The sequence below is a fragment of the Gekko japonicus genome, unplaced genomic scaffold (genome assembly GCF_001447785.1).
Source record: "Gekko japonicus isolate JY-2015 unplaced genomic scaffold, Gekko_japonicus_V1.1 scaffold201, whole genome shotgun sequence".
Lineage (NCBI taxonomy): Eukaryota > Metazoa > Chordata > Lepidosauria > Squamata > Gekkonidae > Gekko > Gekko japonicus.
The window spans coordinates 1230245-1258040 of NW_015162480.1; the positions used below are offsets into that span (position 1 = coordinate 1230245).

The 27796-nt window shown below is 43.5% G+C and overlaps 1 protein-coding gene across 1 annotated transcript; it reads right to left on the minus strand.

Annotated features, from left to right (window-relative positions):
* Positions 1-6: 6 nt before the first annotated feature.
* On the minus strand, positions 7-24488 carry GOLPH3 (golgi phosphoprotein 3 (coat-protein)). The gene is made up of 4 exons (XM_015405837.1): positions 24414-24488; positions 19993-20124; positions 10475-10589; positions 7-848 (listed from the first exon to the last, which is right to left on the minus strand). Exons 1-4 carry the CDS (start codon positions 24486-24488, stop codon positions 424-426), a joined length of 747 nt encoding a protein of 248 aa, XP_015261323.1. The 3' UTR covers positions 7-423.
* Between the last annotated feature and the right edge of the window lie 3308 nt (positions 24489-27796).

The window sequence follows — 27796 nt, forward strand, 5'->3', positions numbered from 1 at the left end:
GCTAAGCAGAATACTGCCATAAGATCCCCACTGAACGAGACTTGCTAAAATGCGCCCACCTGACTCAACTGGAAACTAGGTGCCTGCTTGCCCCATTGAACCATTCCAGTGGAAGAAACAGAGGACAACCTGAACCCAGATAATGTAACTTACATCAGATATGAAACGGAATACCAATATGGCAATCAGATGTGTTGAAGAAAAGGAAGCTCTCTTGCATCGGCAAAACCCTGTAGGAGAGAGAAAGAGAGACACACAGACAAACAGCCAAACACACCACCTACCATTCCCATGAAACAAAAGCTGATTTTCATCATATGAGAAGAGGTACAAATGACAGAAAAACGTGAATCGTCAATAGAGGAGAAACTGATTTACAATAAAAGGGGAGGAAAAGGAACACTTGGAGCAGTCTGATTGCGGTTATTTCGTGAAGGCGGCTACTACCGCCCACAGGACCTCGTTCGTGTTGGCCTTCATACATTCCACTTCGGGATCTAAATCCAGGAGCTGCCGCACCCTTTTTGTAGCTAGGTCGTACTGCTCGTCCAGCAGCGGGGCAAAAGCGTTCTCAAGGACATCCGAAGCGTGGGCTAAATAAATGAGGGCCAGCAAGCGCTTGTCCATGCGGTGGGGGTCGTTGACCCATCTGTCAAGAACGGCTTCTTGGACTTTCTTAATGAGGCGCTGCTTAATGTTGTTGTTGGTGAGAGGGTGCGTGGTCATGTCAAAGAGAAGAAAGTTCTGTTTCTCCGTCGTCAAAACCCCCTTTTCCACTAGGTTTTTGGCTAATCGCTCCCGTACGTTTCGTAGCTGGTAGTGCAATTTTAATGGATTCCATGTCTCACCTGGGGGGGGGGGGCAACGAGAAATGTCATGTCAGTATCACGATAGCTAGCATATGTCAACAAACAAGGGTAGAGGAGGCATCAATTCTCCAGTGCCAAGGACACAGTTTTCACCTCAGACAGGGAAGAAAAAGCAAGCTTCTCTTCACTGCCATAAGAAGTGGTGGCGGTTACAAACACAGCCAACTTCAAGAGGGGATTGGATAAACATCTGGAGTAGAGATCCATCAGTGGCTATTAGCCACAAGGTATAGATAGAACACTCTGTCTGGGGCAGTGATGCTCTGTATTCTTGGTGCTTGGGGGCAACAGTGGGAGGGCATCTGGAGTTCTGGCCCCACTGGTGGACCTCCTGATGGCACCGGGGTTTGGCCACTGTGGGACACAAGAGTGTTGGACTGGATGGGCCATTGGCCTGATGCAACGTGGCTTCTCTTATGTTCTTAATGATCAACTATACAAGATGCTCTAGGCCGGAGTACTCCAAGGGGTGTGCTAGTCCTTTTTAAGGATAGAGGGCAAGTCTATCTTGTGCCACCTGGCTAACATGAAGATAAGAGTTTTTTTAGGAATGGGCCAGAATACACCTTCAGGGGAAGAGAACAAAAATATCTCCCACTTTCAAAGGGGGGGAAGAAGAAGAGAAGAAGAGATTGGATTTATACCAAGCCCTTCACTTGGAGTCTCAGAGTGGCTCACAAACTCCTTTCCCTTCCCCTCCCCACAACAGACACCCTGTGAGGTGGGAGGGGCTGAGAGAACGCTGACACAAACTGCTCTTTTTCAAGGACAGCTGTGCCAGAGCTTGTGACTGACCCAAGGTCCCATCAGCACGTGCAAGTGGAGGAGTGGGGAATCAAACCCGGTTCTCCCAGATTAGAGTCCGCACACTTAACCACTACACCAAACTGGCTCTGCCCATAGTGATACAGGTTTCAAATAGCCCTTAGAACACTAGCCAGAAAATGCACTACTTGATTGCTGGGAACCAATGGCTGAGTCCTAGGAGCTAACCGGCTGTGTGGCACCAAGGAGGTACATAACTAATGCAGTCATCATGGTTTCTGCTGTTATAAAATTTTACTGGTTCTCCCTATTTCCCAGTGCAAAGAACAAGAGAGTGGCCACTTTGCATCCATACACAATAACAACCAATGACACATTTCCAGAAGTAAGTTAGTGGCTAGAAGTTATTAACCAATAAGGAAGTTTCTTGCTATCTCCCATGCAAAGTCCCTTCTAAGCGAGAGGTGAGACTGATTAAAACTTAGGTTAGCCCACTCTCCAAGACCTGACTTTGTAGGCCATGGGACAGACAATAAAAACATTCTTCTTATGCTGGCTTTAAAACTGCAGCTTATAAAGAACTCACTTCTTATTGCTCACCCCTTTTATTCTATTTTTATTGAGGTGTATTTAAATGTTATAAGCTGCCTTGAGGATTTAACAGAAAAGGTACACATACTTAAATACAAGGAAAAATCACACATTTTAAAGTACAAGGAATATATAAATTGTCAAGGCATCTCATTCAGCATAACTGTGTGCTCACCCCCCCCCCCCTGTTTTATTTGGAGTAATTCGGATACCTTCACGTCGAGGGATACTACTTATACATGAAGAAAAGTACATCAGAGAAATGTCACTCTCTTGATGGAAATTTCCAGCCAAACTCTTAAAAATATATTATTTAAAGTGCTTAAAAATATGCTAGGTGCTTTCATAAACCATGCTTTGCCCCACAGGCTTATGATCTAAGACCCTATAAAGAACTCTTAGGCAGTGTTCCCTCTCCGGCTCACACATTTTTGTCTTGGCTCAGGAAGGATGGCTCCAGAGCAAACTAATTTATGCAGCAGCCAAATTGCTCACTCACAACTTTAATGGCAGTAGCTCACAAAGTAGAATTTTTGTTCATAAGACTCCAAAGCTTAGAGGGAACATTGTTCTTAGGATAAACTGAAGGAGACAAAACTTTGCTCCAGCAAGAACACAATGAACATTTTCCTTCAGGAGCTTGGTGACACCTTGTGACGAAAACTCTTAACTACAAGAGCCTTTTGAACAACAGAGTCAGGCTGCTGTTCTGTCATGTTCAGGGAGACCAGCCCTTTATTGCATGCATATTCTGTAGGTGAACTGTAAGGCCACTGCTTCTGAATTATAGTATACAAGACTGGGACCCGCGATACTCGCGGGGGGGAGAAGAGCTCCGTCTCCTCCTTCCCCCCCCGCTCGATGTCCCGAGGCGGAGGCAGCGGTGGAGAGGCCGGTCCTTCCCCGCCCGCCCACTGGCTTCTGTCTCTCTTCCCCCCAAGGAAGGAGCAGGTACTCTCTCTCTCTCCCCTCCTCTCTCTCTTTCTGCCCCCCCCACCGGCTCCGACCCGAGGGCCGCGAAGCCGCGTGGGCCTCGGCTCAGTCTCTTTCTGGCTCTCTCCCCCCCCTCACCGTCTCTGAGGCACCTCGCACTCTCTCTCTCCCCACCCCCCGCTCCGCCGGCGGCGTTCCAGAGCGTCCCCTGCGCAGGCGCAGGAGACGCTCTGTGACTTTCGGGGGGATTTAAACATCCCCCCGATTTTTTCCCCAAAGGTTTCGCATTTTTGTGCACCCCTGGGGACTGCCCCAAGAGTGCACAAAAATCTCCCTGCCCCCCAAGTCGCCCCGGAGCGCGGATTTAGCGATCCGCACTCACGGGGCGACTTGGCTATTAGTATAAGGATTTTACCAAGCATCATAGTGTGGCAGTTTTAAGTTTGGATGATTGCAAAACCTGATTAGATTTTGCAATTTGAACAGGGCACCCCAACACTCACATTCAAACTGCACCACAGATCAGACTCACTTCTGATGAACAGTCCTACCAAGACATTCATATTTTACCCACCTCTTGGTCTACAGAGATCAAAGACCATGGGGAGGATGTACTCGTGTGCTGCAGTGACGCCTTTGGCAAGTCATTGGGCGGCATATGCCAAGGCCTCTGAACTGCAAGACTGCACAAGTGCACTCTTAAGGCACTCAAAAATTATTTTAAAATGATTTTAAAATGATTTTTAAATTTAAAAAATTAAAATCTAAAATTTTTTTAAAAATATTTTAAGTGCTAACTGAGCTCCTCTGAGTGTACCATCTCCATTCCAAGAGCTTGATGGCACTTAGAGAGAAGTAATTAGGTTCTCTAACTTCAGGGAATCCCAAGAACGTGGCAATGCCAATGTCACTAAACAGCAAGACAGCATAAGTGTCAACAAGTGTGTTCCTATGGCACTTAGGAAAAAATAGCCCAGTGTCCCTCTGTAGGCAATGAAAGGAAAAAAAAAACCCAAACAGATGTTAAAAAGGTGGTGACGGGAGGGAAGGGGTCGATCATTCCCCTTCTCTACTCCTGGGCTTCTCTTCCATCAGAGTTCATGCACTCTGACAGAAGACCTTTGGATCTCTCCAGGAGTAGAGAAAGTCCAGATCTGAGACAAGACGGAACTGTTCATTCACCTGGATGTTTAGGACTGAACATATTGAACCAAATTCTGCAAAGGCGTTCATGCTGTCGTAGTAGGGCAATTAACAGTGCTTTCATCGCAAGTACTGAACTGACCCCCACCATACACACAAGGACATGATCTGCTGGGAAATGCAGGGTCACTTTAGGGCAGACAACAGATGTACCCAGAAAGGGGCAGAAACCTCAGGTGCTAACTGACCTCAGCATTAGCTCTGTCCAAGGGCGCTCTGCATACTGAGAAGGAACAATGTCTCTGGACTGCACCACCACTTCAACTCTAAATAATTTCCTTCATGAAGAAATTTCTCTCACGTGAAAAAAAAAAGTTTCTGGCTAGGGGTGTGCATTTGGCTCAAGTGAGCCGAAAAAATACCATATCGGTATTTTCTGGTATTTTTCCGGCCTATTAGTGAGTGAGCCATTTACTTGGCTATCTGAAAATGGCCATCCTAAAAATTCCCGAAATATTCGGGATTTTTGGGGGCCACCGAATAGCCACAGTTACAGTTCATTTCAGAGTTCACTCGCTGCAGCATGTCCCTTTAAGTTCCTTTTTTCTCCACTGGAAACAATGGAGGATGGGGGCACCATCTTCTGGAGCTCATAGAATTGGACCCCCTGGTCTGATATTGGAATTCGGGAATATCGGGAAATACTGATATTTTTCAGATTCAATATACCTGAACCTGAAAAATACTGAATTTTTTGTGTGTGTGCGCAAACTCATAGTTCTGACCTAAGCTTCCCCATATCTTCAGAGTTTTCTCATGCAGGAAACTGTTTTGTACAGAGGGACATTCAACTATTCGAGCTCCTGCCTGCAGCGATACAGCCCAGACAAGGTTTATCTTCACTTCAATGAGAGTCAAGTCTTAAATAAGAATGAGCAAATTTCCATCAGCAGAAACCTAGTTGGGGTCTGTCTTTTGCAACACAAAAAAGGGACTGTGGGTATTTCATGAATGTATGCATTTGCTTGGGAGCAGAAACATGGTACACACCTTGGCAACCTACGAACAGCATCTTATGTTTAAAACAAATCATAATCCAGAGAGAATGTGGGTACATGCAGGCAGAGCTTAGTGTACCTGGGAGCTGTGCACGGTCTTCAGTTATCAGCGCTGCAGCTCACATGCCCTGCTCAATCCCTCCTCCCCTCAATGGCATCTCCTCTCAGGTTCTCCTAAACGAATTTCCCCATGAAAATATCCCAGTGCCTCATCTATTTTCAACACATGCTAAGGCTATGTTGTCAGGAGCAGCTCAGGATTTCATGGCCTCTATGACAACCATGGACCTGTCTCAGGTAATAACCAGTCCTACACATTGTGCTGGTTAAACTCCTGATCTAGTATTTTGTTCTGGGAAGGATGAACATGATACGAGGGGGCAAGAATTGGTGATGGTTTCTTTTTTTGTGAACAGATCCCACTCTTTGCTTGGGTTTAGACTTAAAGGGATACCAGAATTCTGCAGGGGTGGGATATCTATTGAATTGATCCACTCCACAGCTATGTGAATCCAAATGGCTTTCTGATGGCTCTAGAGGATATCCTGTTGATATGGCTGGTGATTCTGTCCATGCCCTGGGATGAATGAGGAAATAACTTAGGTGGTTGACATGGTTATTTCCAGGTTGCCCCCTCTCGAGTATTGGAGCCCAGATAGCCTCTCAGTTTACTGAGGGGGTCGCAGGCAATGAAAAGACGAGGGAGACAGCTACAGCAACAGTAGAAAAACACTCCGGACAAACGCAGTAAGATATGGGATAAAGGTCATTACTCCATGGCAGTGATGGTGGCAAAGAAACAACATTTTCCTGCCACCATTGCATTTACTACCATTGCATGTAGGCCAGCGGTGCTGTTCTAGATGGTCAGAGGCTTGTTGGGATCTGGCCTGCAGAAGGAGGTGGAACTGGCTGGTGGGCCCACTGTGACTTTTTTTGCACTTTGTGGCCAAAATCTCTCACATCCATATCAACTTGGACTCCCCATTGGCTGTGACAGGGTCACATGGTGTCAGGATACCAACTTTGTCCAGTTGTTGGGGATACTTTACAGGGTTTTTTTAAAGTCTGTGGATCAAAGGATACAGAAATGACACTTGCAAGCTTGAGGCCTACCACCTGCATGTATGACCCTTGTCCTTCCTGGGACCAACATACCTGAAGACTGGCCAACTCCCTTATGAAGTTACTCAACCACCACGGTCATCTTCAGAGGCCCTGCTTCATGTGTCCTCACCTTCTGAGATTAGGCAAGTGACAATCCAGGACAGAGCCTTCTTGGAAGTGGCACTAAAAATCTGGGACTCTCATCTGCCCCCTTCTGTTGTCATCTTCCGCTAACAGGTGAAGACTTTTCTTTTTGTTTGGTGTTCCCTCACTGATCCCTCCTTCCTGCCCTATGTTTTTATTGTTGTTTTTATAGAACTACCTTAGCTTTGGTTTTAATAATGTGTTCTTTGCTTGTTTTAACTTTTTTAATATGTGATTTTATTATGTATGTTTTTAGTCTGTTAGCTCGCTTTGGTGGCCCTTGTGAGGGCAGAAAGGTGGATATAAATTCTGTAAATACACACACACTTCTTCAAGTGCTCACTCGGAAGCCCTGCAAAGTGGGCCAGTATTTCCAATTATAGTTGGCAGGATTAAGACAGAACATGTACCTTTTTTATAGTGAAAACGTGGTGTGCATCAGGATTTCCAGCAGTCAACTCCATTCTCTTTGTTACTATTTAACACCAGCTGCTCCGATAAAAACATCTGACAATGAACTCAAACAACAGAATCCAATTTTCCTGAGCTCACTGCGTACGCAGCACTGCCACGGGAACTTCAAAAGTTTTTCTCTACCTGCCTCATAGCTGCAAAGTAAGGACAGGAGCAAGAGAAAACCAGATGCACCACACTAAGGATGCCATCCTTACTCACCACCATTAAAGTCATTGTGCTGCACGTGCAGGCTATTTAATAAGAACACAAGAAGAGCCCTTCTGGATTGGGCCAGTGGTCCATCCTGTCCAGCATCCTGTCTTACACAGTGGTCAGCCAGTTCCTCTGGACGGCCAACAACAGGGCACAGAGGCCGAGGCCTTCCCCGATGTTGCCTCCTGGCTCTGGGATTCAGAGAATTGTGTGGGTTCCCCCTCTATCACCATGGCTGGTAGCCACTGATAGACTCATCCTCCATGAATCTGTCTAATCCCCGTTTGAAGCTGGCTGTGCCTGCGGCCATCACTACATCCTCTGGCAGTGAATTCCACATTTTAATCACTCTCTGTGTAAAGAAGTATTTCCTTTTGTCCATTCTGAACCTACTGCTACCGCTGCAGCGCACTAAGTTGATGCTTCCATTAAGCTACCCACTACGACCCCAAGATCTTTTTCCATCTCAGTTTCAGCTGGTTCCAGTGTTCCCTCTAAGCTGAGTTAGTGTGAGCTAGCTCACAGTTTTTTAGCCTCCAGCTCACTCATTTTTGTCTTAGCTCAGGAAGGATGGCTCCAGAGCAGACTAATTTGTGCAGTAGCCAAATCACTCACCCACAACTTTAATGCTGGTAGCTCACAAAGTAGAATTTTTGCTCACAAGACTCCACAGCTTAGAGGGAACATTGGTTCAGACCCCATTAGCCTATACCTGAAGTTGGGACCTTACACTTGCCAACATGGAACTTCATTTGCCACATTGTTGCTCACCCAGTTTGTGGAGTTCCTCTTGGAGGTCTTCATAGTCAGCCTTGGTTTTCACCACCCTGAATAATTTTGTGTCATCTGCAAATCTGGCCACTACACTACTACACCAGTTTGGTGTGAGAGCCAGTTTGGTGTAGTGGTTAAGTGTGCGGACTCTAATCTGGGAGAACCGGGTTTGATTCCCCACTCCTCCACTTGCACCTGCTGATGTGACCTTGGGTCAGTCACAAGCTCTGGCAGTTTGTGTCAGAGTTCTCCCAGCCCCACCCACCTCACAGGGTGTCTGTTGTGGGGAGGGGAAGGGAAAGGAGATTGTCAGCCGCTCTGAGACTCCAAGTGAAGGGTGGGGTATACATCCAATCTCTTCTCTCTTCTTCTTCTACTCACCCCTCGTTCCAGATCATTGATGAATAAATTATATAGTACTGGCCCTAATACTGATCCTTGTGGGACCCCACTGCTTACTTCCATTGTGACAATTGTTTATTGATTCCTACTCTTTGCTTCCTGTCATTTAACTAGGTTTTTATCCATAAGAGAACCCGTTTTCTTATCCCATGACTGCGTAGTTTACTCAGGAGTCTTTGGTGAGGTACTTTGTCAAAAGCCTTTTGAAAGTACAGATATATAATGTCTACCGGGTAACAGTAGTCTACATGCTATGGAAGGCAGAAAACTGAATAAAGGAGGAACAGAAGGAACTAAGAACACAGGACGTACTCAGATCACACTTGGACTCATTATTCATATAACAAACAGTCATTCAACTACACCGCATATTCTGAATTCATACAGTAATTATATCCGAACAGATTTTTTCCACACCCCCTCCCAAATTTGGTGATCTAGTAGTCTGCCACACAAGCTTTACCTATTCCAGTGAAAGCAAATTTTTTGTTTCCACATCCAGGACAGAACTGCAGACAGAATATCACCGAGCAACTAGGCTTACTGTTTCAATATAAATGGAAGCCCATTCCAAGAGAAATATAGTTCCGTACTAAACCCTGATCCACTTTCTTCACTGCACTGAGAGATCCACAACAGACTTGCATGAATAACCATTATCTTCCAAAGGGTAAATTACAGCACCGACCTTTGTGACTTAGAGAGTCATTCCTAAATCAGGAACACTTTGTATGTTTTTGAACCATGTTTCACAATACAACACCTCATTGCCTGTTTTTCAGTGCAATGACACCAGAGCTCGCCGTTCCCGTAGAGGCATACGGTATAAATCATCTTCTCAATACACATCCTGGTATTCAGAGTACACAAATATTAGCGATGCACTCTAAGGGGTTTACCATTAGGCAGGTAGGTAGCTTAAGGGTCTTTAACTCTATTCTGTCCTATGTAGCATTAGGCACAGTAATTTAGTCTTCCATTTAAATACTCAAATTCCAGGGGGTCTAGATCATGGTAATGTTCAGCTTCTTCAAAAAGAGTTCGGACAACCAACAGTCTCCAGATATTGACAGAACATACAGTTTAGCATTTTCTCCCAGAAAAAGTCTGTACGGGGTATATCATGTGACTGGGTGTATTAAAAGGCTTGGAAAGCAGATGAAAGAAATAGAAATTCAAGTAATAGATGCTTGACTCAGAGAATGCGGCAATGCTCATGCAATGGCTGTAATGTGCATACAATGGCATGACTGTGATGGAGAGCATTACTGAGCACAGAACCAGGATACAATCTTTAGCCAGGCCATACAACTTCCCACCTATTATTCCTATGGAACGCATTTGACCATAAACACAGTGTTGGTTTCATTTCAAGGAGTTAATTCTTGTTGTGGCCTGTTGATAGTGTGCTTGCCATGGTAGCTTTGGTTTTAATTCCCAAAGCTGCAGGATTCCTGAACAGGTAGCTATGAAACTGCTAGGGACACAGAGTAATTTAGAGAGCTTAGTTATTTGTAAGTAGACAGACTGGAGGTGAGTAGGAAGGTAGACTACTCCACAACTTATTATCTCTTTCCACTATGTGTCACGTTTTTCTTACTCTGTGTTATTATGTTCTGTTTGTTTTCTTTGCTTACGAGTTATATTGTGCTGAGTAAGCCATTTTAGTCAAATTACTGAGTCTGCAAATGCTCCTTACTGGTCAGTGTTCACCCACTGGGGAAAATTAGGGCCCAGATTTTCAGTGACGGCACTCGGTAACTAACAATTGCTCATCTTCACCTCACCTCCAGAACAACTGGCAAAATAATGGGTCGCATGGATACTCATACATTCAACTATGTGACATACAAACATTAATTTTGTTAAATTCATCATGGTAACCCAGATTCTGAAGGAAGTGTAGGAATAGGGTAAGCCATAGGCTTGAAATCTTCTCTTTAAAAACCCAGTACTGCACTGCAGTCCAAACTAGTGTAAGCAATGTAAAAGGTTAATTTTCTTCTGGATATGTCTTACCACTGAGCAGCTCTATCCAGTTCTGCACTGTTTCAGGAGGCTGCGTCTCTTTAATGTGCTTCAGGGCTTCATCTAGTAGAACGTCCCCTGTAGGAGCATCCGACTTGCAGATAACCTGGTGGGAAATACAAGAGTTCACTCCAGTACCTCAGAATGCTACTGTTGGCTTCTTAAACGCCAAGCAGAGTAAATAAGTATGCCTGCAAAACTGTAGCAGTGCTTCTTTTTATACCGTAAGACACAACGAAGGAATACTGTGTTGAATTCAGTGGAAATTTCCACTGTTCTGGTCTGCAGTGGGAGAGGCAGACTAGGAAGACCCACTACACCGATGGAAATAACATCTGTCAGTAGAGATTTTCCAACCCACTGCTTCTCCTTGGGCCAGCGCTGCAACTTTCTGGAAATGTAACTCAGCGTCCTGATAATTCTTTTGAACAGAGTTCAAACCTACTGCTCCCAGACCATGCATTTACTTTGGGACTATAAAGCTAGCAACCTCGTTAGCTTATACACCAACACCTTTAGTGTTGCAGCGACAGAACCACAAATGCTGTGATTCAACACATTACTCAGTGCATTCTGTACAATTTTAATGTAGAACTTCATTACATAGGTAACTATACTTAAATTTTTACATCTTACAATGCTTAAATGAAACACACAGGAAATGTCCAGGTGTACCTACACTAACATTATGGTGTCGCAAGACATGGGAAATATATATAATGGATAAAATTACTTATCAGGTGAATCAATATGAGTGTCACCCGTCTAGTTCCAATTTTGCTGAAGTCTGGTCGATTATACTAGATTACCTGTTGTAGCTTGAAGTGGTTCCGAAGAACTTAAAATCTTTAATATATGTGTACATATTTGCTATTGCTTGAATTTTGTGAATGTGAATGTTTTAACTGTAGGTTGGTTTGTACTGTATATGTGTTGTGTATATATATTGTTTATAAAACGTTAATTTAAAAAAATAAATAAAGCACACAATGAAGATCTTAAAAAGACTACAACCACAGCTAAAACTCTCTACAAAGCATTCATTAGTGTTAATGAAGCAAAAAGTCTTCAACAACCTTCTATAGACGAACAAGTAAGGATGCGAACCTATCAGGACAGGGAAGCCTCCTTCACAGGGAACAATCTAACAGTATTACTGTGTCTTCTGGAACCCTGAAGCCGTATCTTATAGCGCACTGACACGTGAACGGGCTTGTGCAATGAACACACTCCAAGAGTAACAGAGATCTAAGCCAGAGAGTGACAGAAGCAAAACAACAGAAGACAAAACACGATTGCTGAAGACACATTCGCCCCGCAGAGAGCACTGCACTCTATGAATAATAATTTTCTGGTGGTCCCCAGACAAACAACTATTTGCCTAGCCTCAACCCAGGCCAGAACCTTCTCAGCTCTAGCCCCAGCCTGGTGGAATGCCCCTTCCAGATGAAATCTGGGCCCTGCAAAATCTGGCCCAGTTCCGCGGGGCCTGTAAAACAGAAATGTTTCACGGGGCATACGGATGAGGCAGCAAAGTTACCATCTAAATTGGCCTCCCTCAGTCCCCTCCCCGCTATCCATCCTGTCACTCCACTGACACACAGGCTGCTCAACCTCACTTTGGATAATTTCCGCTATTAGTGCCGAAGTCGCCATCTGTTTTTAATTTTGATTTGTTACTATGTTCATTCAGTTTTAACAAACTATTTATGACACTGTTTTTAACTTCTTGTTACCCGCCCCGAGCCTTGCTGTGCAGGGGAGGATGGGCTAAAAGTCCAATAAAATAAATAAAAAGAAATATTCAGAACTGACCAGAGGAATGGAGTTAACCAGCAATGCTGTGGTAAAAATCTAGACACTGTTAGTGGAGGGGATTGATATGAACCAACAGAATGTGGAAATTCTGAGATCTGGAGAGAATGAAAGGAAAGAGTGGAGGATGACCCCCCTCCCCTGCTCAATGCAAAATCCCTCTGCTCTTTGCCTGGGACCCAAGAAAGGGAGCGGCACCCCTACTGCCAAAGGTATACACCCCACTGTCCCCAAGTTCAATTTGAGATATCAGCAAGGAGGAATTTAGAGAAGAGAGAAGAGATTGGATTTATACCCCGCCCTTCACTACCCAAAGAAGTCTCAGAGCGGCTTACAAACTCCTTTCCCTTCCCCTCCCCACAACAGAGACACCCTGTGAGGTAGGTGGGGCTCAGAGAGCTCTCGAAAGAAACTGCTCTTATCACGAACAGCTCTAATCAGAACTACAGCTTGCCCAAAGTCATCCAGCCAGGTGCAAGTGTAGGAGTGGGGGATCAAACCCGGTTCTCCCAGATTAGAGTCCGCGCACTTAACCACTACACCAAACTGTGCGAGGAGCTGTAAGTCGGTGTTAGAGCATCTGCTTTGCATTCAAAAGGCTCTAAGTTCTTCCAGTTTTCTCCCCTCTTTACCTATGAGGGAAGGGGGGGTCCCTTTGCTACAATGGAATGTGGGGGGGGGGGAAGCACAAGAGAAAGTTACACCCCTTCTGCACAAGCTATCTAGCCTTACTGATGTGGGGAAATGCAGAAGCGGATTTCTCCTAGGAGTCCTTTGCCACTCAGAGCAACGCAGGGAATACACCACTGACCATCAGCATCTATGAGATCAAACAGGGTCATGAAGTTTTGTGGGCTGTTTTCTCTTGGATCCCAAAGAGTGGAGTAATCAAATCAGCTGCTCTGCATGTACCCTCACACCTTCAGAGAGGACCAGACTATCAGCAGCCACTCACTACAGGCTGAAAAGAGTGTGAAGCCGTCAGATTCTAAGACAAAAGCATCTTCCTCCTTTAAATGAGAAGAAGTAATAGAGGAGCCTCAATGACTGCTGGTGGGATCTGGATCAACAGCAGCTCTTTGAGCAACAGGAATCTCCAGACAGGTTCTGTAGACTTCAGGATCAACCCTGTGGTAGCAGGCAGTGATGCATGTGAAGTAGTGTACACCACCGTCAAGACCAAGGACTGCATAGCCAGTCCTGAAAGAGAAGTGTTGGAGGTGGAAAACGTGAAGCTGCAGCCAACAGGATGGAGGGCAGACGATCATGCACTGAAACCCATGGCACGTGCTGCATGAAAAGCTCAGAGGTAAGTAGGAGGCTCCTGCCGGAATGGTCTTGGCGCTCCCATTACTAAATAAGGACAGCATTCAGAATCAATCCAGGGGATCCAGACCATACTCAAGATACTGAGACCGATGATGTTGCCCTCCAGGTCCCTGATAATGAATGCTTGGCAGAGTCAGGATCTGATGGGTTGGAAATCTATCCCCAGGAGACCTCTAGTGGTGGTTCAGGGTGTGGTGGACGGGGAATATTCCAAGGGGATTCTTCCAGATTGAAAGGGAAAATGGAAATAATTAACTCAGCAGCCATCTCTCTCTCTCTCTCACACACACACACACACAAACACATATACACATCCCCTGGTCAGGCCCTTCATGGAGGCACAAACTCTCTGCCTGGAGTCTCTTCTGTTTCCAGTTTGGAGTGCTGGTTAAAAGCAGCAGACTCTAATCGGGAGAACCGGGTTTGATTCCCCACTCCTTCACGTGAAGTCAGCTGGGTGACCTTGGGTCAGCTACAGTTCCTTCAGAGCTGTTCTCTCAAGAACAGTTCTCTCAGAGCTCTCTCAGCCCCACCTACCTCACAGGATGTCTGTTGTGGGGAGGGGAAGGGAAGGTGATGCAAACTGCTCTGAGACTCCGCGTGAAGGGTGGAGTATAAATCCCACTCTTCTTCTTCTAATCCCCTCAAATCACACTTAACAGAGGTAAATTCCTTGATAAACAATCTAAATGCACACTTTGTAGTCTGAGAAGTGGTTAGCAGTCTTCATAAATGCAGTCCTTCCACTGAAAACTGCCCTGCAAATATGTACATTCTGATGAAGAAAGAATATTTAATAAAGGAATTCTATTTCACAAAAATCAACTTGCTAAAAATAGGATTTATGTTTTAATTTGCAGTCCAGCAACAGAAATTGCCAAACTATTAAATTAACAAAGAAGGACACAGTTAATTCTCTAGAGCTAAGATGAAAACACCACACTGTCCTCTGGAGTTCCACAACTACAGATAAGCTTTGATCAGATGCCCTGTACATTAGGTTCCTTAGAATGAGATGCCAGATTACCACACTAACCTGAAGAAAAATCCAGACACACACCAAAAGATCACAAAATACTGTACAAGTTTACTAGGGAGCTCAAAAGCTTACACACTGTATTGGCTGATCCTCATAGGAGGCTTTTGTTTTAGATATTACTTAGAATCTGTTTACATTTGCCTTGCTTGAAGATGTTACAAACAATAAATAAAGGGACCATGATGAAATATAATACTGTAGCAAAACAAAGACCATGCAAAATCTATATTAGTGCTTTTGAATCATATTCTACAATAGTTCCACAAAAAGTAAAATAGTTTGGAACAGCACACAATATGTGATCAACAATCAATACATATTACACTTCAGTGTGAAAAGTCCTTATTACAAAGTTCCAAGAAGACTCCAGGCAGCCAATGCACTATTACGGAGTGTCAGTGGGCTTTTTTAATCTTCGTCAGAACCAATTAAATGGAACTGAATTGCAAAAAAGAAAAAAGAAGAGTACAAAACAATATAACCAATAATTATGACAAAAAAGAGAAATGACATATTTACAACTATTTTTCAGGGATTAGAATAATTTACCCAAAGCCTTCAATAAGTAAACATAACAGATCAAAAACGCTTCATCGCAAGCTTAACAGCTGCCTAGTCAATTTCAAATCTACAATGTGGTTCTCGGCCACATACGGGTTGACTAACACCTTTAAAGGCACAGTAACAAATTATTTACTGAAGTGTAATATGTACTGATTGTTGATCACATATTGTGTGCTGTTCCAAACAACGGTATTTTTTGTGGAATTAGTGTAGGGTGATTGTAGCGTGATTCAAATTTTGCACAGTGTTCATTCTGCTACATTGCTTGAAGATGTGGCAACCTTTACAAACACTAAATAGGATTTGGAACACCAGCCAGCTGCTGTAAGATCTTGTAGCTGACCCTTGGCCCCACCCCTTTCATACAGGTATTTGCCTACTCCAGAACCACCAATTTCAGGAGGAGTGTTGAAAGAGTCGGCTTGAAATGATGAGACAGGAGATCCTACAACTGATGGATAAATTAAAAACTGACAAATCACCGGACCCAGATGGTATACATCCAAAAGAACGCAAATGTGAACTTGCGGATCTCCTGACAAAAATATGCAATCACTAAAACCTGCCTCCATTCCAAGGACTGGAAGGTAGCTAGCGTAACCCACATCTTTTAAAAAGGTTCCAGAGGAGACCCAGGAAATTACAGGCCAGTCAGTCTAACGTTGATACCGGGTAAGTTGGTGGGATCTGTTATTAAAGATAGAATTAGTAGGCACATTGATGAGCAGAAGCTTTGGTGATAAGGGAATAGGTAACACAAGGTGAACAGCTACTTGTGGGCAGTTTTGGGATGGATGAAGGCTAACAAGCCGCAAATTAATCCTGACAAAATGGAGCTGCTACTGGTGGGGGGAAGGTTTGACCCAGGAATATCTCCTTTTCTGAATGGGGTTGCATTCCCCTTAAAGGAACAGGTTTGGAGCTTGGGGGCACTGCTGGACCTGGGCCTCCTGCTGGATAAACAGGTGGCAACAGTGGCCGGGGGCACCTTTCACCAGCTTTGGCTGGTGAGCCAGCTGCAGCCTTTCCTGGGTGGGAAAGACCTTGCCACCAGTGTTCCCTCTAAGTTGAGTTAGTGTGAGCTAGCTCACAGTTCTCTTAGCCTCCAGCTCACACATTTTTGTCTCAGCTCAGGAAGGATGGCTCCAGAGCAAACTAATTTATGCAGTAGCCAAATCACTTGCTCAAAACTTAAATGCCAGTAGCTCACAAAGTAGAATATTTGCTCACAAGACTCCACAGCTTAGAGGGCGCATTGCTTGCCACTGTGGTGCATGCCCTGGTAACGTCCAGATTAAAGCACTGCAATGCGCTCTACATGGGGCTGCCCTGAAGACTGTCCAGAAGTTACAGTTAGTACAGAATGGCGTAGCAAAAATGTTCACTGGCGTGGGTTGCAGAGGCTATATCACTCCAGTCTTGTTACTTCAGCACTGGCTTCCAATTTGCTTCTGGGCCCGATTCAAAGAGCTGATATTGACCTATAAAGCCTTATACAGCTTGGGGCCGCCGTATCTTAAGGATTGCCTTCCCCTATATGAACTTACCTATCTACTCTGGAAAACTTTGGAGACCTCGCTTTGGCCGCGCAGCCATCTGACGCTAGATACATGACAACTCAAAAGGCCTTCTCGGTTGTGTTACCAAAACTTTGGAACCCCCTCCCCAGGGACATTTTTCTTTCTCCTTCAGTCACTGTCTTCCACCAGGAGGTGAAGAGTTTTCTGTTTCCTCTGGAGTACCCCCAGTAAACTTTAATTGTCCCCTCCTCCCCAAGGTATCTTGTGTTTGTTTACACATTCTGATGCCTTGCTGTTCCGCCACCCTAGGGATCGTATTTGGATGGAAAGGTGACATAATAACGTTTATTAAATAAATATGTAAATACAAGTTTTCCATAGGCCACGGGTCCTGATACACTGGGATCCCTGAGCTGCAATTCTGTTACTGGCTTGACCCCGGAGCTTGGATTTAATTTTTTTTTTTTAAATCCTCAAAAGTTGAGGTTTTTCCAGTCCTTGTTTCAGAAGGGAAAAACTACTGCTTAAATCTAGGGCAATCTTTCTGCTTATTTTATGTTCATGACACACATAACCAACCAGTGCTCCCTCAAAGCTGGGTTAGTGTGAGCTAGCTCACAGTTTTTTGCCTCTGGCTCACACATTTTTTGTGTGATAACTCCAGAGCAAACTAATTTATGCCACAGCCAAACCACTCGCTCACAACTTTAATGCCAGTAGCCCACAAAGCAGAATTTTTGCTCACAAGACACCACAGCTTAGAGGGAGCATTGAACACAACTGTGAAAAAAATATCTTTATCTCTGTCAGAGGAATAAAACAATGAAGGGAAGCTTCAGGCAAAAATCCAATGGAGCAGAGTCTACAGGTAATGGAAGAACAGAACCACATCTGCTCTTCTGACATCCATGCACTGTTTGAGATATTTACACAGAAACTACAAATGTGGAGCCCAGTAAGCATATGCTTAATGCACATAAGCTCTAACCATTGAAAATCTGCAGAATGACCATGTATATGAACCTCCATAAATTGAACTCCAATCCCAACAAATGCATCTCTGGTGGGTTCCCCTACCACACAGATGCTCTGCAGCTGGAGACTTGTCTTATACCTTAAATTATATAGAAACTATAAGGCGATTTGCTTCGTCAGATGCGTTTTCCGAATAATACATATTCTAGACCTTCCTTAAAAGTACTTCAGTGAAACACTTAGAAAGAAAGTCATGTCATGCAAGTGATTAAGGGCTTTGGTATTTCAAGAAACATTCCTGCATGTCTGCTAAACCGAGGAACTCTGGAAGCTTTGCAGGAGGAAAAAGATCCATTTCAAGCTCATCACAACTAAATGCAGCTGAACTAGATTAACATAAGCTGTAACTCCCGCTTCCACAAAGATTCAATTCTGCACAGAGAGGCAGAGTGTGGAAACTTTTCAAATGTGCTTTTTAAATAGGTGGGCAAAAATAATATTGACAGGGCAGAGTGCCCACACAACTAAGTTTGTGGCAGAAGGCAATTTTTCCCCACCACAGGATCACCTCAGAAAAAAAATATATCTTTACCTTACTGGTGTGGACTCAACTGCAAAGAGCAACACAGACAGATTAATCCCTTTACTGGGCTTTCAATTTAGCAAACTGTATGTGCAGAAAACTATGGTACTGCCTATAACATTAGGTATGTGGCTTAGGGAATTTCAATTACTGATTGGAGATTGTTTTCTAAATAACACATATTAGACTCTCTTTAAAAGTACTGCAGTAAAAGGTAAGAAAGAAAGCCATGTCATGAGGCAACCAATTATAGTACTATACTGTTATAGTATGGTATTTCAAGGAACACTCCTACATTTTTGGCAAACTAAAGAATCCTAGAAGCTTCGTGGGGGCAAAACAAATCCATTTCAAGCTGTTATTCCCTCTAAAGTGCCACTGGACATCTGCTTTATATTCCTGCTGCAGACTAGCACATCTGCCCATCTAGCAGTATCAAGGGTTTTTTCCAGATAGGCCTGCTAGTCAAGTGACTGGTTACTGCCAAGTACCTCATGAAGCTAAGAATAGCATCATATCGATGACAGCATCTAAATAGGCCAAGCGATACCTACACAATGGTATTCTTGGGTTCAGTAGTTCTTTGACAATATTTGACCAGTTTTTATTTCACAACAGTGTCATTTTTCAGTAAGGGCCCGTAGCCCTGCAACAGACTGGGACAAACCTATCAGCACCACAAAACTTCTCCAACTGGCCACCTGCCAGAGGTGCAGCCATTTCCAGACAGGAGTACAACAGTGGCGAGGGCCTAAGATCACCCAGGTATATTGATTTTGATTTAAATTAAGGATTCATAACAACATCAAGCTACTTTGTTTCTGTAATGGGCACATGAGCAGACTTTCTGATAACCATTGTATCGAATTCTCAACATGGTGCCATCTGCAGATCACTGGGGTCATTTACAGAGAAAGAAGTTTTTTGGTGTGTCCCCCCCAACCCCAGATTTGTCACACACAAAAAAAGCCAAAAGTTTAAAAAAAGGAGAGATGGGGGGGAGGAGAAAGCAGAGCGGCAGGATTCCTCCTCCCCCCTCCCCTAGCAAATTTCATGTGGGTCCCTGAGGCAGCACTGTTGGAGGGCGGGGGTAGGAGCAGGAGCCCAATCGGCTGTCTCCAGGTGTGTGTGTGTGTGGGGGGGGAGCAGAAACCAGCCACCTGCTCCCCATCACCATTGCTGGCCACTGTGTGAGTCAGGGCGGGGGGGGCAGTGCTGCAGGCACACTGGAAGTGGGAGCCACAACTGGGAGTGGGAGCCACCACCCACCAGCAACGGCCTGTCATGTGAGCCAGACAAGCAGATGTGGCAGCACTGCAGGTGGGCCGGCCGGCAAGTAGCTGGCCCAGTGAGCAAGCAGCAGGGTGAAGCTTGCAGGTCCCCACGGAATCTTGCACCAGTGAATCTTGCAGGTCCCGCCCCCCCAACTGTTAAATTATATTTCTGTTGTTATAAAGTTAATGCTTCATCAATGCTTAACAATTATTTGACAGTATTAGATCAACCTCTGACTAGACAAATGACTCCCCCTCTTTTCGATTGGTCTGATGCCTAACCCTAAACTTTGTACAAATGCTGTGTGAAGTTTGCAGTGGGCATGGTAACACTACCACCACCCTAAATTAGCATTTGTAAAACTGTACGGGACGCTGCTAACACGATTTTGCCCTCATCCTTTTCTTACCTTTCTAGTTAACAGGCTTTTGCGTCTCATTCCAAACGCCTCCAGCTGAAGACGCCCTCTCAGTGCCAACTCAATTAACATGCAGCCACGCAGCCCAGAGGAAATGCAATCATTCCAAAAAGATGTGTAACCCTGGTGAACAAAAAGAGTCTCAGCAAAATTTTAAGTAAATATCTGTGTAAAAGATAAATTATATTGTTACAATCACAACTTCATATGAAAGTAATTTCTGCCCTCCCTACATTTACCCAAAGGAGCTATACAATTCAGCTGTAGTCTAAATACAGGAGATGAGGGTTTTTTTTTTCTTGTCTGTGTTCTACAGCGCCCTGAGAACCATCTTGCTAATGAGGCTTCATGAAGCTGCATGAAACACATACATCTATACAGCGAATCCTGTAATGGAATCCAGACATGAAATATTGGCTCCTTTTATCATTTGGACACCACAAATTTTGACAAAATGATCTGTTTCCCAGGGTATAGGAAGTGAGATACAATTTGGTCAAAGTTAGGCTGTTAACTGATAAGAAATCAAAAACTGCAGCTGTTTCAAACTAGGCCCATGATTCTTCTGACTATTCAAGCAATTTTAACAGGCAACAGAATCCCAGGCCTAGAAAAACACATCACTTTGAAACAGGCATAATTGCTATTTCATCAGTTTGTGAGGGCAACACGATTAAAGCCACAAATGACATGCTGAAATTCGTTATCCTGGTTGAAGGAAACAAGAGATAAGTTCTCCCAAACCCCATCTAAGAGTATCCCCTCAATGTTAGCCAAGGAATTTTCAGCAAACCTGTTTCTCTCCTCCACAAAACAGATTCAAAGGAAAGAACATAGTAACGTCCCCAGCTGTCAAAACAGTTCATTTACAAGTACTATGAGTATTCCTTTAAATGCCCAATTAAAACAAAAGAAGTCCTCAACGCAAGGTATGCATGAAAGCTTTTGAACAGGAACCCATTTTCAGTACTTTGCTGATAACTCTGTGTTACAACAAACAATATTTTGTTTTGAAATTCAAAGTAGATACAGATGGTCTGTGATGTTCAGTAACTGTACAGAAATATTCAGCTATACCAGGGAACTCTTCTGAAAGAACTAAAGCAGCACCGACTGAACACAAGTATGTACATATTTGCAAGACAGGATCAAAACTGAACAGCTCCCTCTTGTTTCAACAGACATACTCAGTGCTAATGGGATACTGGAGCAAATGGCTCAAACAAACCAGTTTTTGTCTTAATGCTTTCTCCTTCTTAAAGACAGACAGGTCCCCAGCTTCTGGCTCACTACTAACAAGACTAAAATCAGGTCTCATGAATCCCACATCCTTGCAGATGGCAGACTGTGGCACAGCCTGTGGGTAACCCTGTGACCAATGTTCCCTCTAAGCTGTGGAGTCTTGTGAGCAAAAATTCTACTTTGTGAGCCACTGGCATTAAAGTTGTGAGGGAGCGATTTGACTACTGCATAAATTAGTTTGCTCTGGAGCCACCCTTCCTGAGCAAAGACAAAAAAGTGTGAACTAACTCACACTAACTCAGCTTAGAGGAAACACTGCCTGTGACACCAATGCCTACTTCCCATAAATCCCATTCTCCAATGCCTCACATTTATGCACCATATTTCAACTGTTGACAGTGTTCAGCACGTATTATCTCAAACACAACAGCTACATAATACCTTTTATCAGGACCGAGCAAAGTAATAAAAATTTCATAATATTTAAATTGGTCTTAAAATATATTATTCCTTTTGGAATTTTTTTTCTAAAGAGCAACACAAATGCCTACAATCTTTATTTTTCACTGATTTTTACAACAGTCTGATCACAGAAGCAGGTATCGTTATCCCTGTATTTTAAACGACAAGGCTGAAGTGAGAGGGAATGGCCTGCCCTATGCCTACCTACTAAATTTGTGGCCAAAATATTTCCAACAAGGCATTTCCTGGCTCATAGTTCATATATTCAGCCACTATAGCTTGTAAAACCATTTACAGAGAAGCAGCTGAAAAGAAGCAGGCCTGCTACACGACACACAAGCAATATGGGCACAGTCACCCAAGGTACACTTTCACGCCAGGGTAAGGCCTCTTTCAGATCACTACATTTATTCATATATTGTGCACAACCCAGCATTACATTCATTTCCAACGTTTATCAATAAACACTCTGTAGGCACACGTCTTACCCATTTCTAACACTCCACACAATAATCCAGTATTCAAGTTAATTACAGTGTGTGCGTGTGTGGGGGGGTTCTGTTTGGGGAAAGCGCAGCAGACGTGTCACAACCCAGGGCTTCTAAACTTTTACAAAACATACCTATTCTCACATTTCTGGTTCTCCAGATCCACCTGGACTATAAACCTCACTAGTTATACACATATATCCCCACACAGCCAGTTTTTACATACACCTTCTGCCACTTTGCCTCACTTTATCTCTGATTTCTACAAACATCCTCTCCCCAAAGCATGCTGTTCCCACCTTCAGATTACTCACTAATAAAAATGCAATCATGGGTGACCAAAAGTATCTTTGCAGTGATTGCCTGCATGACATAAGGCATCCTTCCGTGTGCATTCTTCCCGTATTTTCCCCACACCATCACGGTGAGACAGGGAGGATCTGAGCCACAACAGCTTTGTTATATCGATCTAAAAAAGAGGCCGAAAGCCAGTTCAATGAAACTTGATTGCAATTTCATTTACGAAAATACATTCCCTCTCCCCACATCCCAACTTACTACTTCTCCATGAGAAAAATATGTAATTTCTGCCACTTTCTACATCTTTGGATACAAGACATTAAGAGTCATACTCTCATCTATGATGCAGAATACATTAACATATACTGTAGCAAACTACCTATTGCCAATTCTGTTGAAAAAGATCTCCCTTTCTAGGGTCTGCAGTCTTGATTAACACCAGCCACAGAACAGCGCGCTTACTCTCTGGCATAACAAACCACTGACCTCTGCTCAGGCACAAGAAGGCTGGAGAATGGGCCATTCCACCTACTCATTCCTTTTACAATCAAGTTCTGTTTGCAGTGACTTGCTACATTACCATATCATGTGAATGCCATGATCCAGAACGTCATGATCTATAAAATCACTGACATCATGGCATGTATGAGGAATGATGCGGGGAAAGTGGCTCATGACTTGCAATATTGTTTTGGAGAATTTGTTCACTTATAAGACAGTCATGCACAATTAGAGAATTAAAATGGGTCCCCTATAAAAGGTGCATACCCCACATCCCAAAACTATACTAGGTTTTCTTCAAATACTCATTGAATCTGGAAAACTACCACTTGTGATTGTGGTGTTAATAGTGCTGTAACATTACAATTGCTCCAAGTTGTTGTGTATATTTATTTATTTATTCGATTTATTCCCCACCCTCCCCGGCGAAGTAGGCTCACTGGGAATACATAAATTCCACTGGTAATGATGGGACTTAAGCATGTTCAACTTTGCCTGGATGACCTGCTGTCATCATTTCATGCCACGGGCAAATCAGTCTTGTACAGCAGCAAAACAGGCTGTGTTTTATATCAAATGTGTACTTCCTCTTCGCAAAAAGTACAATAAAACTTGCAATCAAATTAATCATTCAAGATAGTACTAGAGCATCTGTTGGCAGAAAGGTAAGATATAAACAAATCAATAAAGATTTATCAGTGAGAACCAAGCTTGTTGTGTTGCAAGTTAAAGGGAACCCTTGTAGATTGCTCAAGGCTACTTGGGAGCTAGTGATTACTGTAAGGCAATGAAAACAAAAACAATTAAAGATGGCCTTTTCTTCTAACAATACATGACTTTTAATAGCACTGTGAATTTTTACAGTCTTCCATATCTGCAAAAGTCACCAATGCTGAGGTTCTCATAATAAGCAAATCTATTAACTGGACAGAGAGATCAATTAACATTCTTTAATCTGCTGACATTTCTTACACACAATGTATTTTCAATGACTTAACTTATTAAAAAATCTTAAGTGAAAACCACAAACTAGCAATAAAATTAAGAAAAGGGAACTGGCTCCTTGTCCACCAGGCTCCCAGATCATCCTTGTTAAAAGCTGAGTTAAGCAGCTAATAAAATATTTTTAACAGAGCTTCTAAAAGTCCACAAAAAAGAAAGGTAACAAAGGTATCTCATGCTGCTCTCTGAAACGTGAAAGCTGAGGGGACGGGAACCTTGGAAGTGGGCAACAAAGTCGGGCAAAAAGACAAAGAGCCCAACATCCACCTATGTGTACCGTGCCAGAGGGAAATTAAAGCACAGTTTTGCTAACAGCTCTTAAGGGACTGGCTGGTTCATGCAGGGAAAGCTGGTTCATCTGCCAAGATATGTTGCATCAGCTCTGCATGTAAACAAGTACGTAATAAGAGTGCACACACTGTCTTCGACGTTACTGGACACCTCAGTGGCGTTGACCCAATTATAATCCACAAGGAAGCGGCTGTCATGCATGCCGGTTACTTTCTTTCTATTAATATACAAGGCAATTCAAGTTAATCCCTCCACACCTATTAAGTCTATTCACTTTATGTAGAAGCATATTGATGGAAGTCTGGAGAGAGCTGGCTTGCAGTGTCTCAAGAGGCACAGACCCATCCAGAGAGAAGGGGGGAAAACAAGACAACCCCCCCCCCACAGCTAACACTAAGGGGCTCTGAGAAGTTCCACAGCATAGAGGTGAACTTGACGTTAGCAAAACTCAGAATGCCTTACCCCAGCAGACACATACAAAAAGCTCCAAGCTGACTACACAAAAACAATCGTGTGCGTTTTTTTTTCTCAGCTGCTGAAAGCAAGCACACTATTTCACCATAGCAGCCTGTTAACGTATCGCACCATTTCATTTTCCCAAAGCACCATTAGCTGGCGTGAGTTCATAGAGGAGCACAGATGCCCAGGAACAGATAAAATAAGATTGCTGCAGAACTAAGAGCTAATTAAAAGGAATGAACTAGCTCTTAATTCTGCAACAGGTAGCTTAGTGGCTAAATAACAAGTTGCGAGCGGGGAAGTTCCTGGACTAAAACTCTCCTAGGACTAAAACTTACATGCACACAAAATAGGAGAAGCTGCCAGAGCTATGACTTCACCAATGTTACCAGCAGGGTCATGGGTGGCAGACCAAGAGAGCTGGGGGAGACGAAACACAAGTCTCACCACAGTGAGCAAGAGGTCAGTACAGCCAGGTTGAGAGGTTCTTTGCACCAAAACCCCTCTCTCTCACCTTCCCTCCCACCCCTAGACCAGTCGCAACCTGGTCATCCAACATGCCTCACCCATGCCTGTGACCACATCTCACTAACCTGCCACTCATTGCGTTCTGGTTTTCTAGGTTTTATCAAACTGTATATTGAGCAAACTTCAGAGGACGGCGGAAGACCGGAAGGTCTGGCGTGATCTGGTCTATGGGGTCGTGAAGAGTCGGACTCGACTGTGCGACTGAACAACAACAAAATATTGAATTTTAATGTTCTGTATATTTTTATGGCATTATGCCCCCTTGTACATTGCCCAGAACCCGGCATAAGCTGGGATAGGGCCATTAACAAATCAAATTATTATTATTATTATTATTATTATTATTATTGACGACAACAACAACAAATGTGTGCAAAGAGAGGCAGAGGTGTGGTGATGTTACTCTCTATACATGAGAGCAGTTTCAGAAGGTAGCCATGTTGGTCTGCACTAGAATAGTTAGATTCGAGAGCAGACTAAAGAAGAGAGCTTTGGCTCTCAAAAGCTCATGTCCTGGAAACCTCGCTGGTCTCTTTCGTGCTACTGGACTCGAATCTAACTGTTAAATATGAGCAGGTGCTGGTTCTGGGAAGAGCCTGCTGCTCTTGCACATGGCATCTCTGGATGGACGCGATCTAGTAGGATGACTCCGTGACACCCCGAGGACTGATCTAGTGAGAGGTTTAGCATGAAAGATGTTTTCCCCTAAAACAGACACAATTACTGGCTAAAACTCAACAATTGACCTCATGAGCCTAAGTTAATACCTGAGAGGAAGACGTTGTCAGACAATCGGCCTCTCGTGGCGTCCTGCAAAACCAGGCTCAACTTTCCCAGTACCCACAGGAAAACCTTCAAGTAGCAAAAGAAATCCCACATCTGAAGCATAACATATTTCATAGAGGGAAAAAGATCAAACCTAACTTCTCTATCTCAAGTGATTTGATGCATTTTGCACCTAACACCAAGCAACCCAATCAAACCTGCAACACAACCCGTATTGTCTCTTAAAACCCCAGAAGCTGCAGATTCAGGGAGATGCCCTGATGCCCTGAATCTCTCCCCCCTCGTCACCCCTTTTTTGTACTCAGCATCAAGCCTGGGAAACTTGAAAGCTTGCACAACCATTTCTGATATCATGCTTGCACCTAATAAGATATTAAATTACTTTTGTTTTTGGAATTTTCCGTGGATCAACAGGGCTACCTAAAGCTCAGGACTTACTGATGTAATGCCAAACCATCACTTGACGTTTTGTCTTTAACCTAAGCTCTCTGTCTAAGAAGCAAACTTCAAAAACTACTACCAAAGCCTACTCAACAGGCACAGAAGAATTTCTTTGTACAAAACAAAAAAATTACACCCAGCTCTTCCTCTCCATCACTTGGTATCTCAGTCACATCTTTTCAAAACTCTCTGTGCCAGAACTATTTATCCTCGCCGCAAACCACCAAGCATTCCTTTCAAGACTCAACAAAGCCTTTCCAACCATCAGAATATTTATCTGAGCAGTGTGGTTACCTTTTCTTTGTCCCTAGATGTAGTCCCCTTCCTTCATACTTTCTTTGTAGTTTGTAGTGTATTGCAAAAATAAAAATATCCCTCCGGGAATTTAATTTTTTTTTTTTTAATCTGAGCACAGGAACTTAGCTCTCCCAACTTAACCAGTTTTACAGTCACAAACTCTCTCTATTGTTTTCGATGTTCCTTACACCCAAAACTCTTAACTATATTTTAACAGTTAGTGTTAAAGAAGTTTAACACTTCTATTCCCTGACATTGGATGCAAGCTGAGCAAGAACACACAGTGTATATATAACACCTATACTATAATGCCTGTATTAGTTACCAGTTTACTTACAGGCCCAATTCAAAATGCTGGTCTTGACCTTTAAAAGCCTATACAGTCTGAACCCAGAGGATATGATGGAGCACCTTCTGCTATATGACTCCAACCTACCCAGAGTTTAAGATAGCTGATCGGGCTTTGCTCCAGGTATAATCTTTTCAAAAAGACTGGCTTCCACCAGGAACATAGTCTCTTTGATTGTGGCTCCAGAGCTGTGGCACATATGCCCCTCCCCAACTGTGTGCAGTCACTTGGTCTTGGAGTGGGGGGGGGGAAGACACCCAAAATCTTTTTTTATTCTTCTAGATTTCCAAAATTTAACTACAATCAATGGAAAGTGTGGTTTGCTTCCTTATAATTCTACATTTGTTTTAAAATGGTAAAAAAATTATTATAAACATTTCAGGCAATATATGAAGACAGGAAACAATAAATGTAAATGTAATATGTAATGTATATCATCTTTCTCTTCTCTGATTCCTTTTCTTCAATGTTAGGTGCCTATTCGGTAAACTCTACAGTCTCTTTAGCTGTGCAAAGAGCCATACACGCTGGGCAGAATGACACTGGCTGCAAATTGATGGTCAGCAAAAGTATCTTACCTCCTCCTCTCCTGTACTCCATTTTACCCCTTACAACAATCTTGTGAGGTAGGTCAGACTGGCACAAGGCA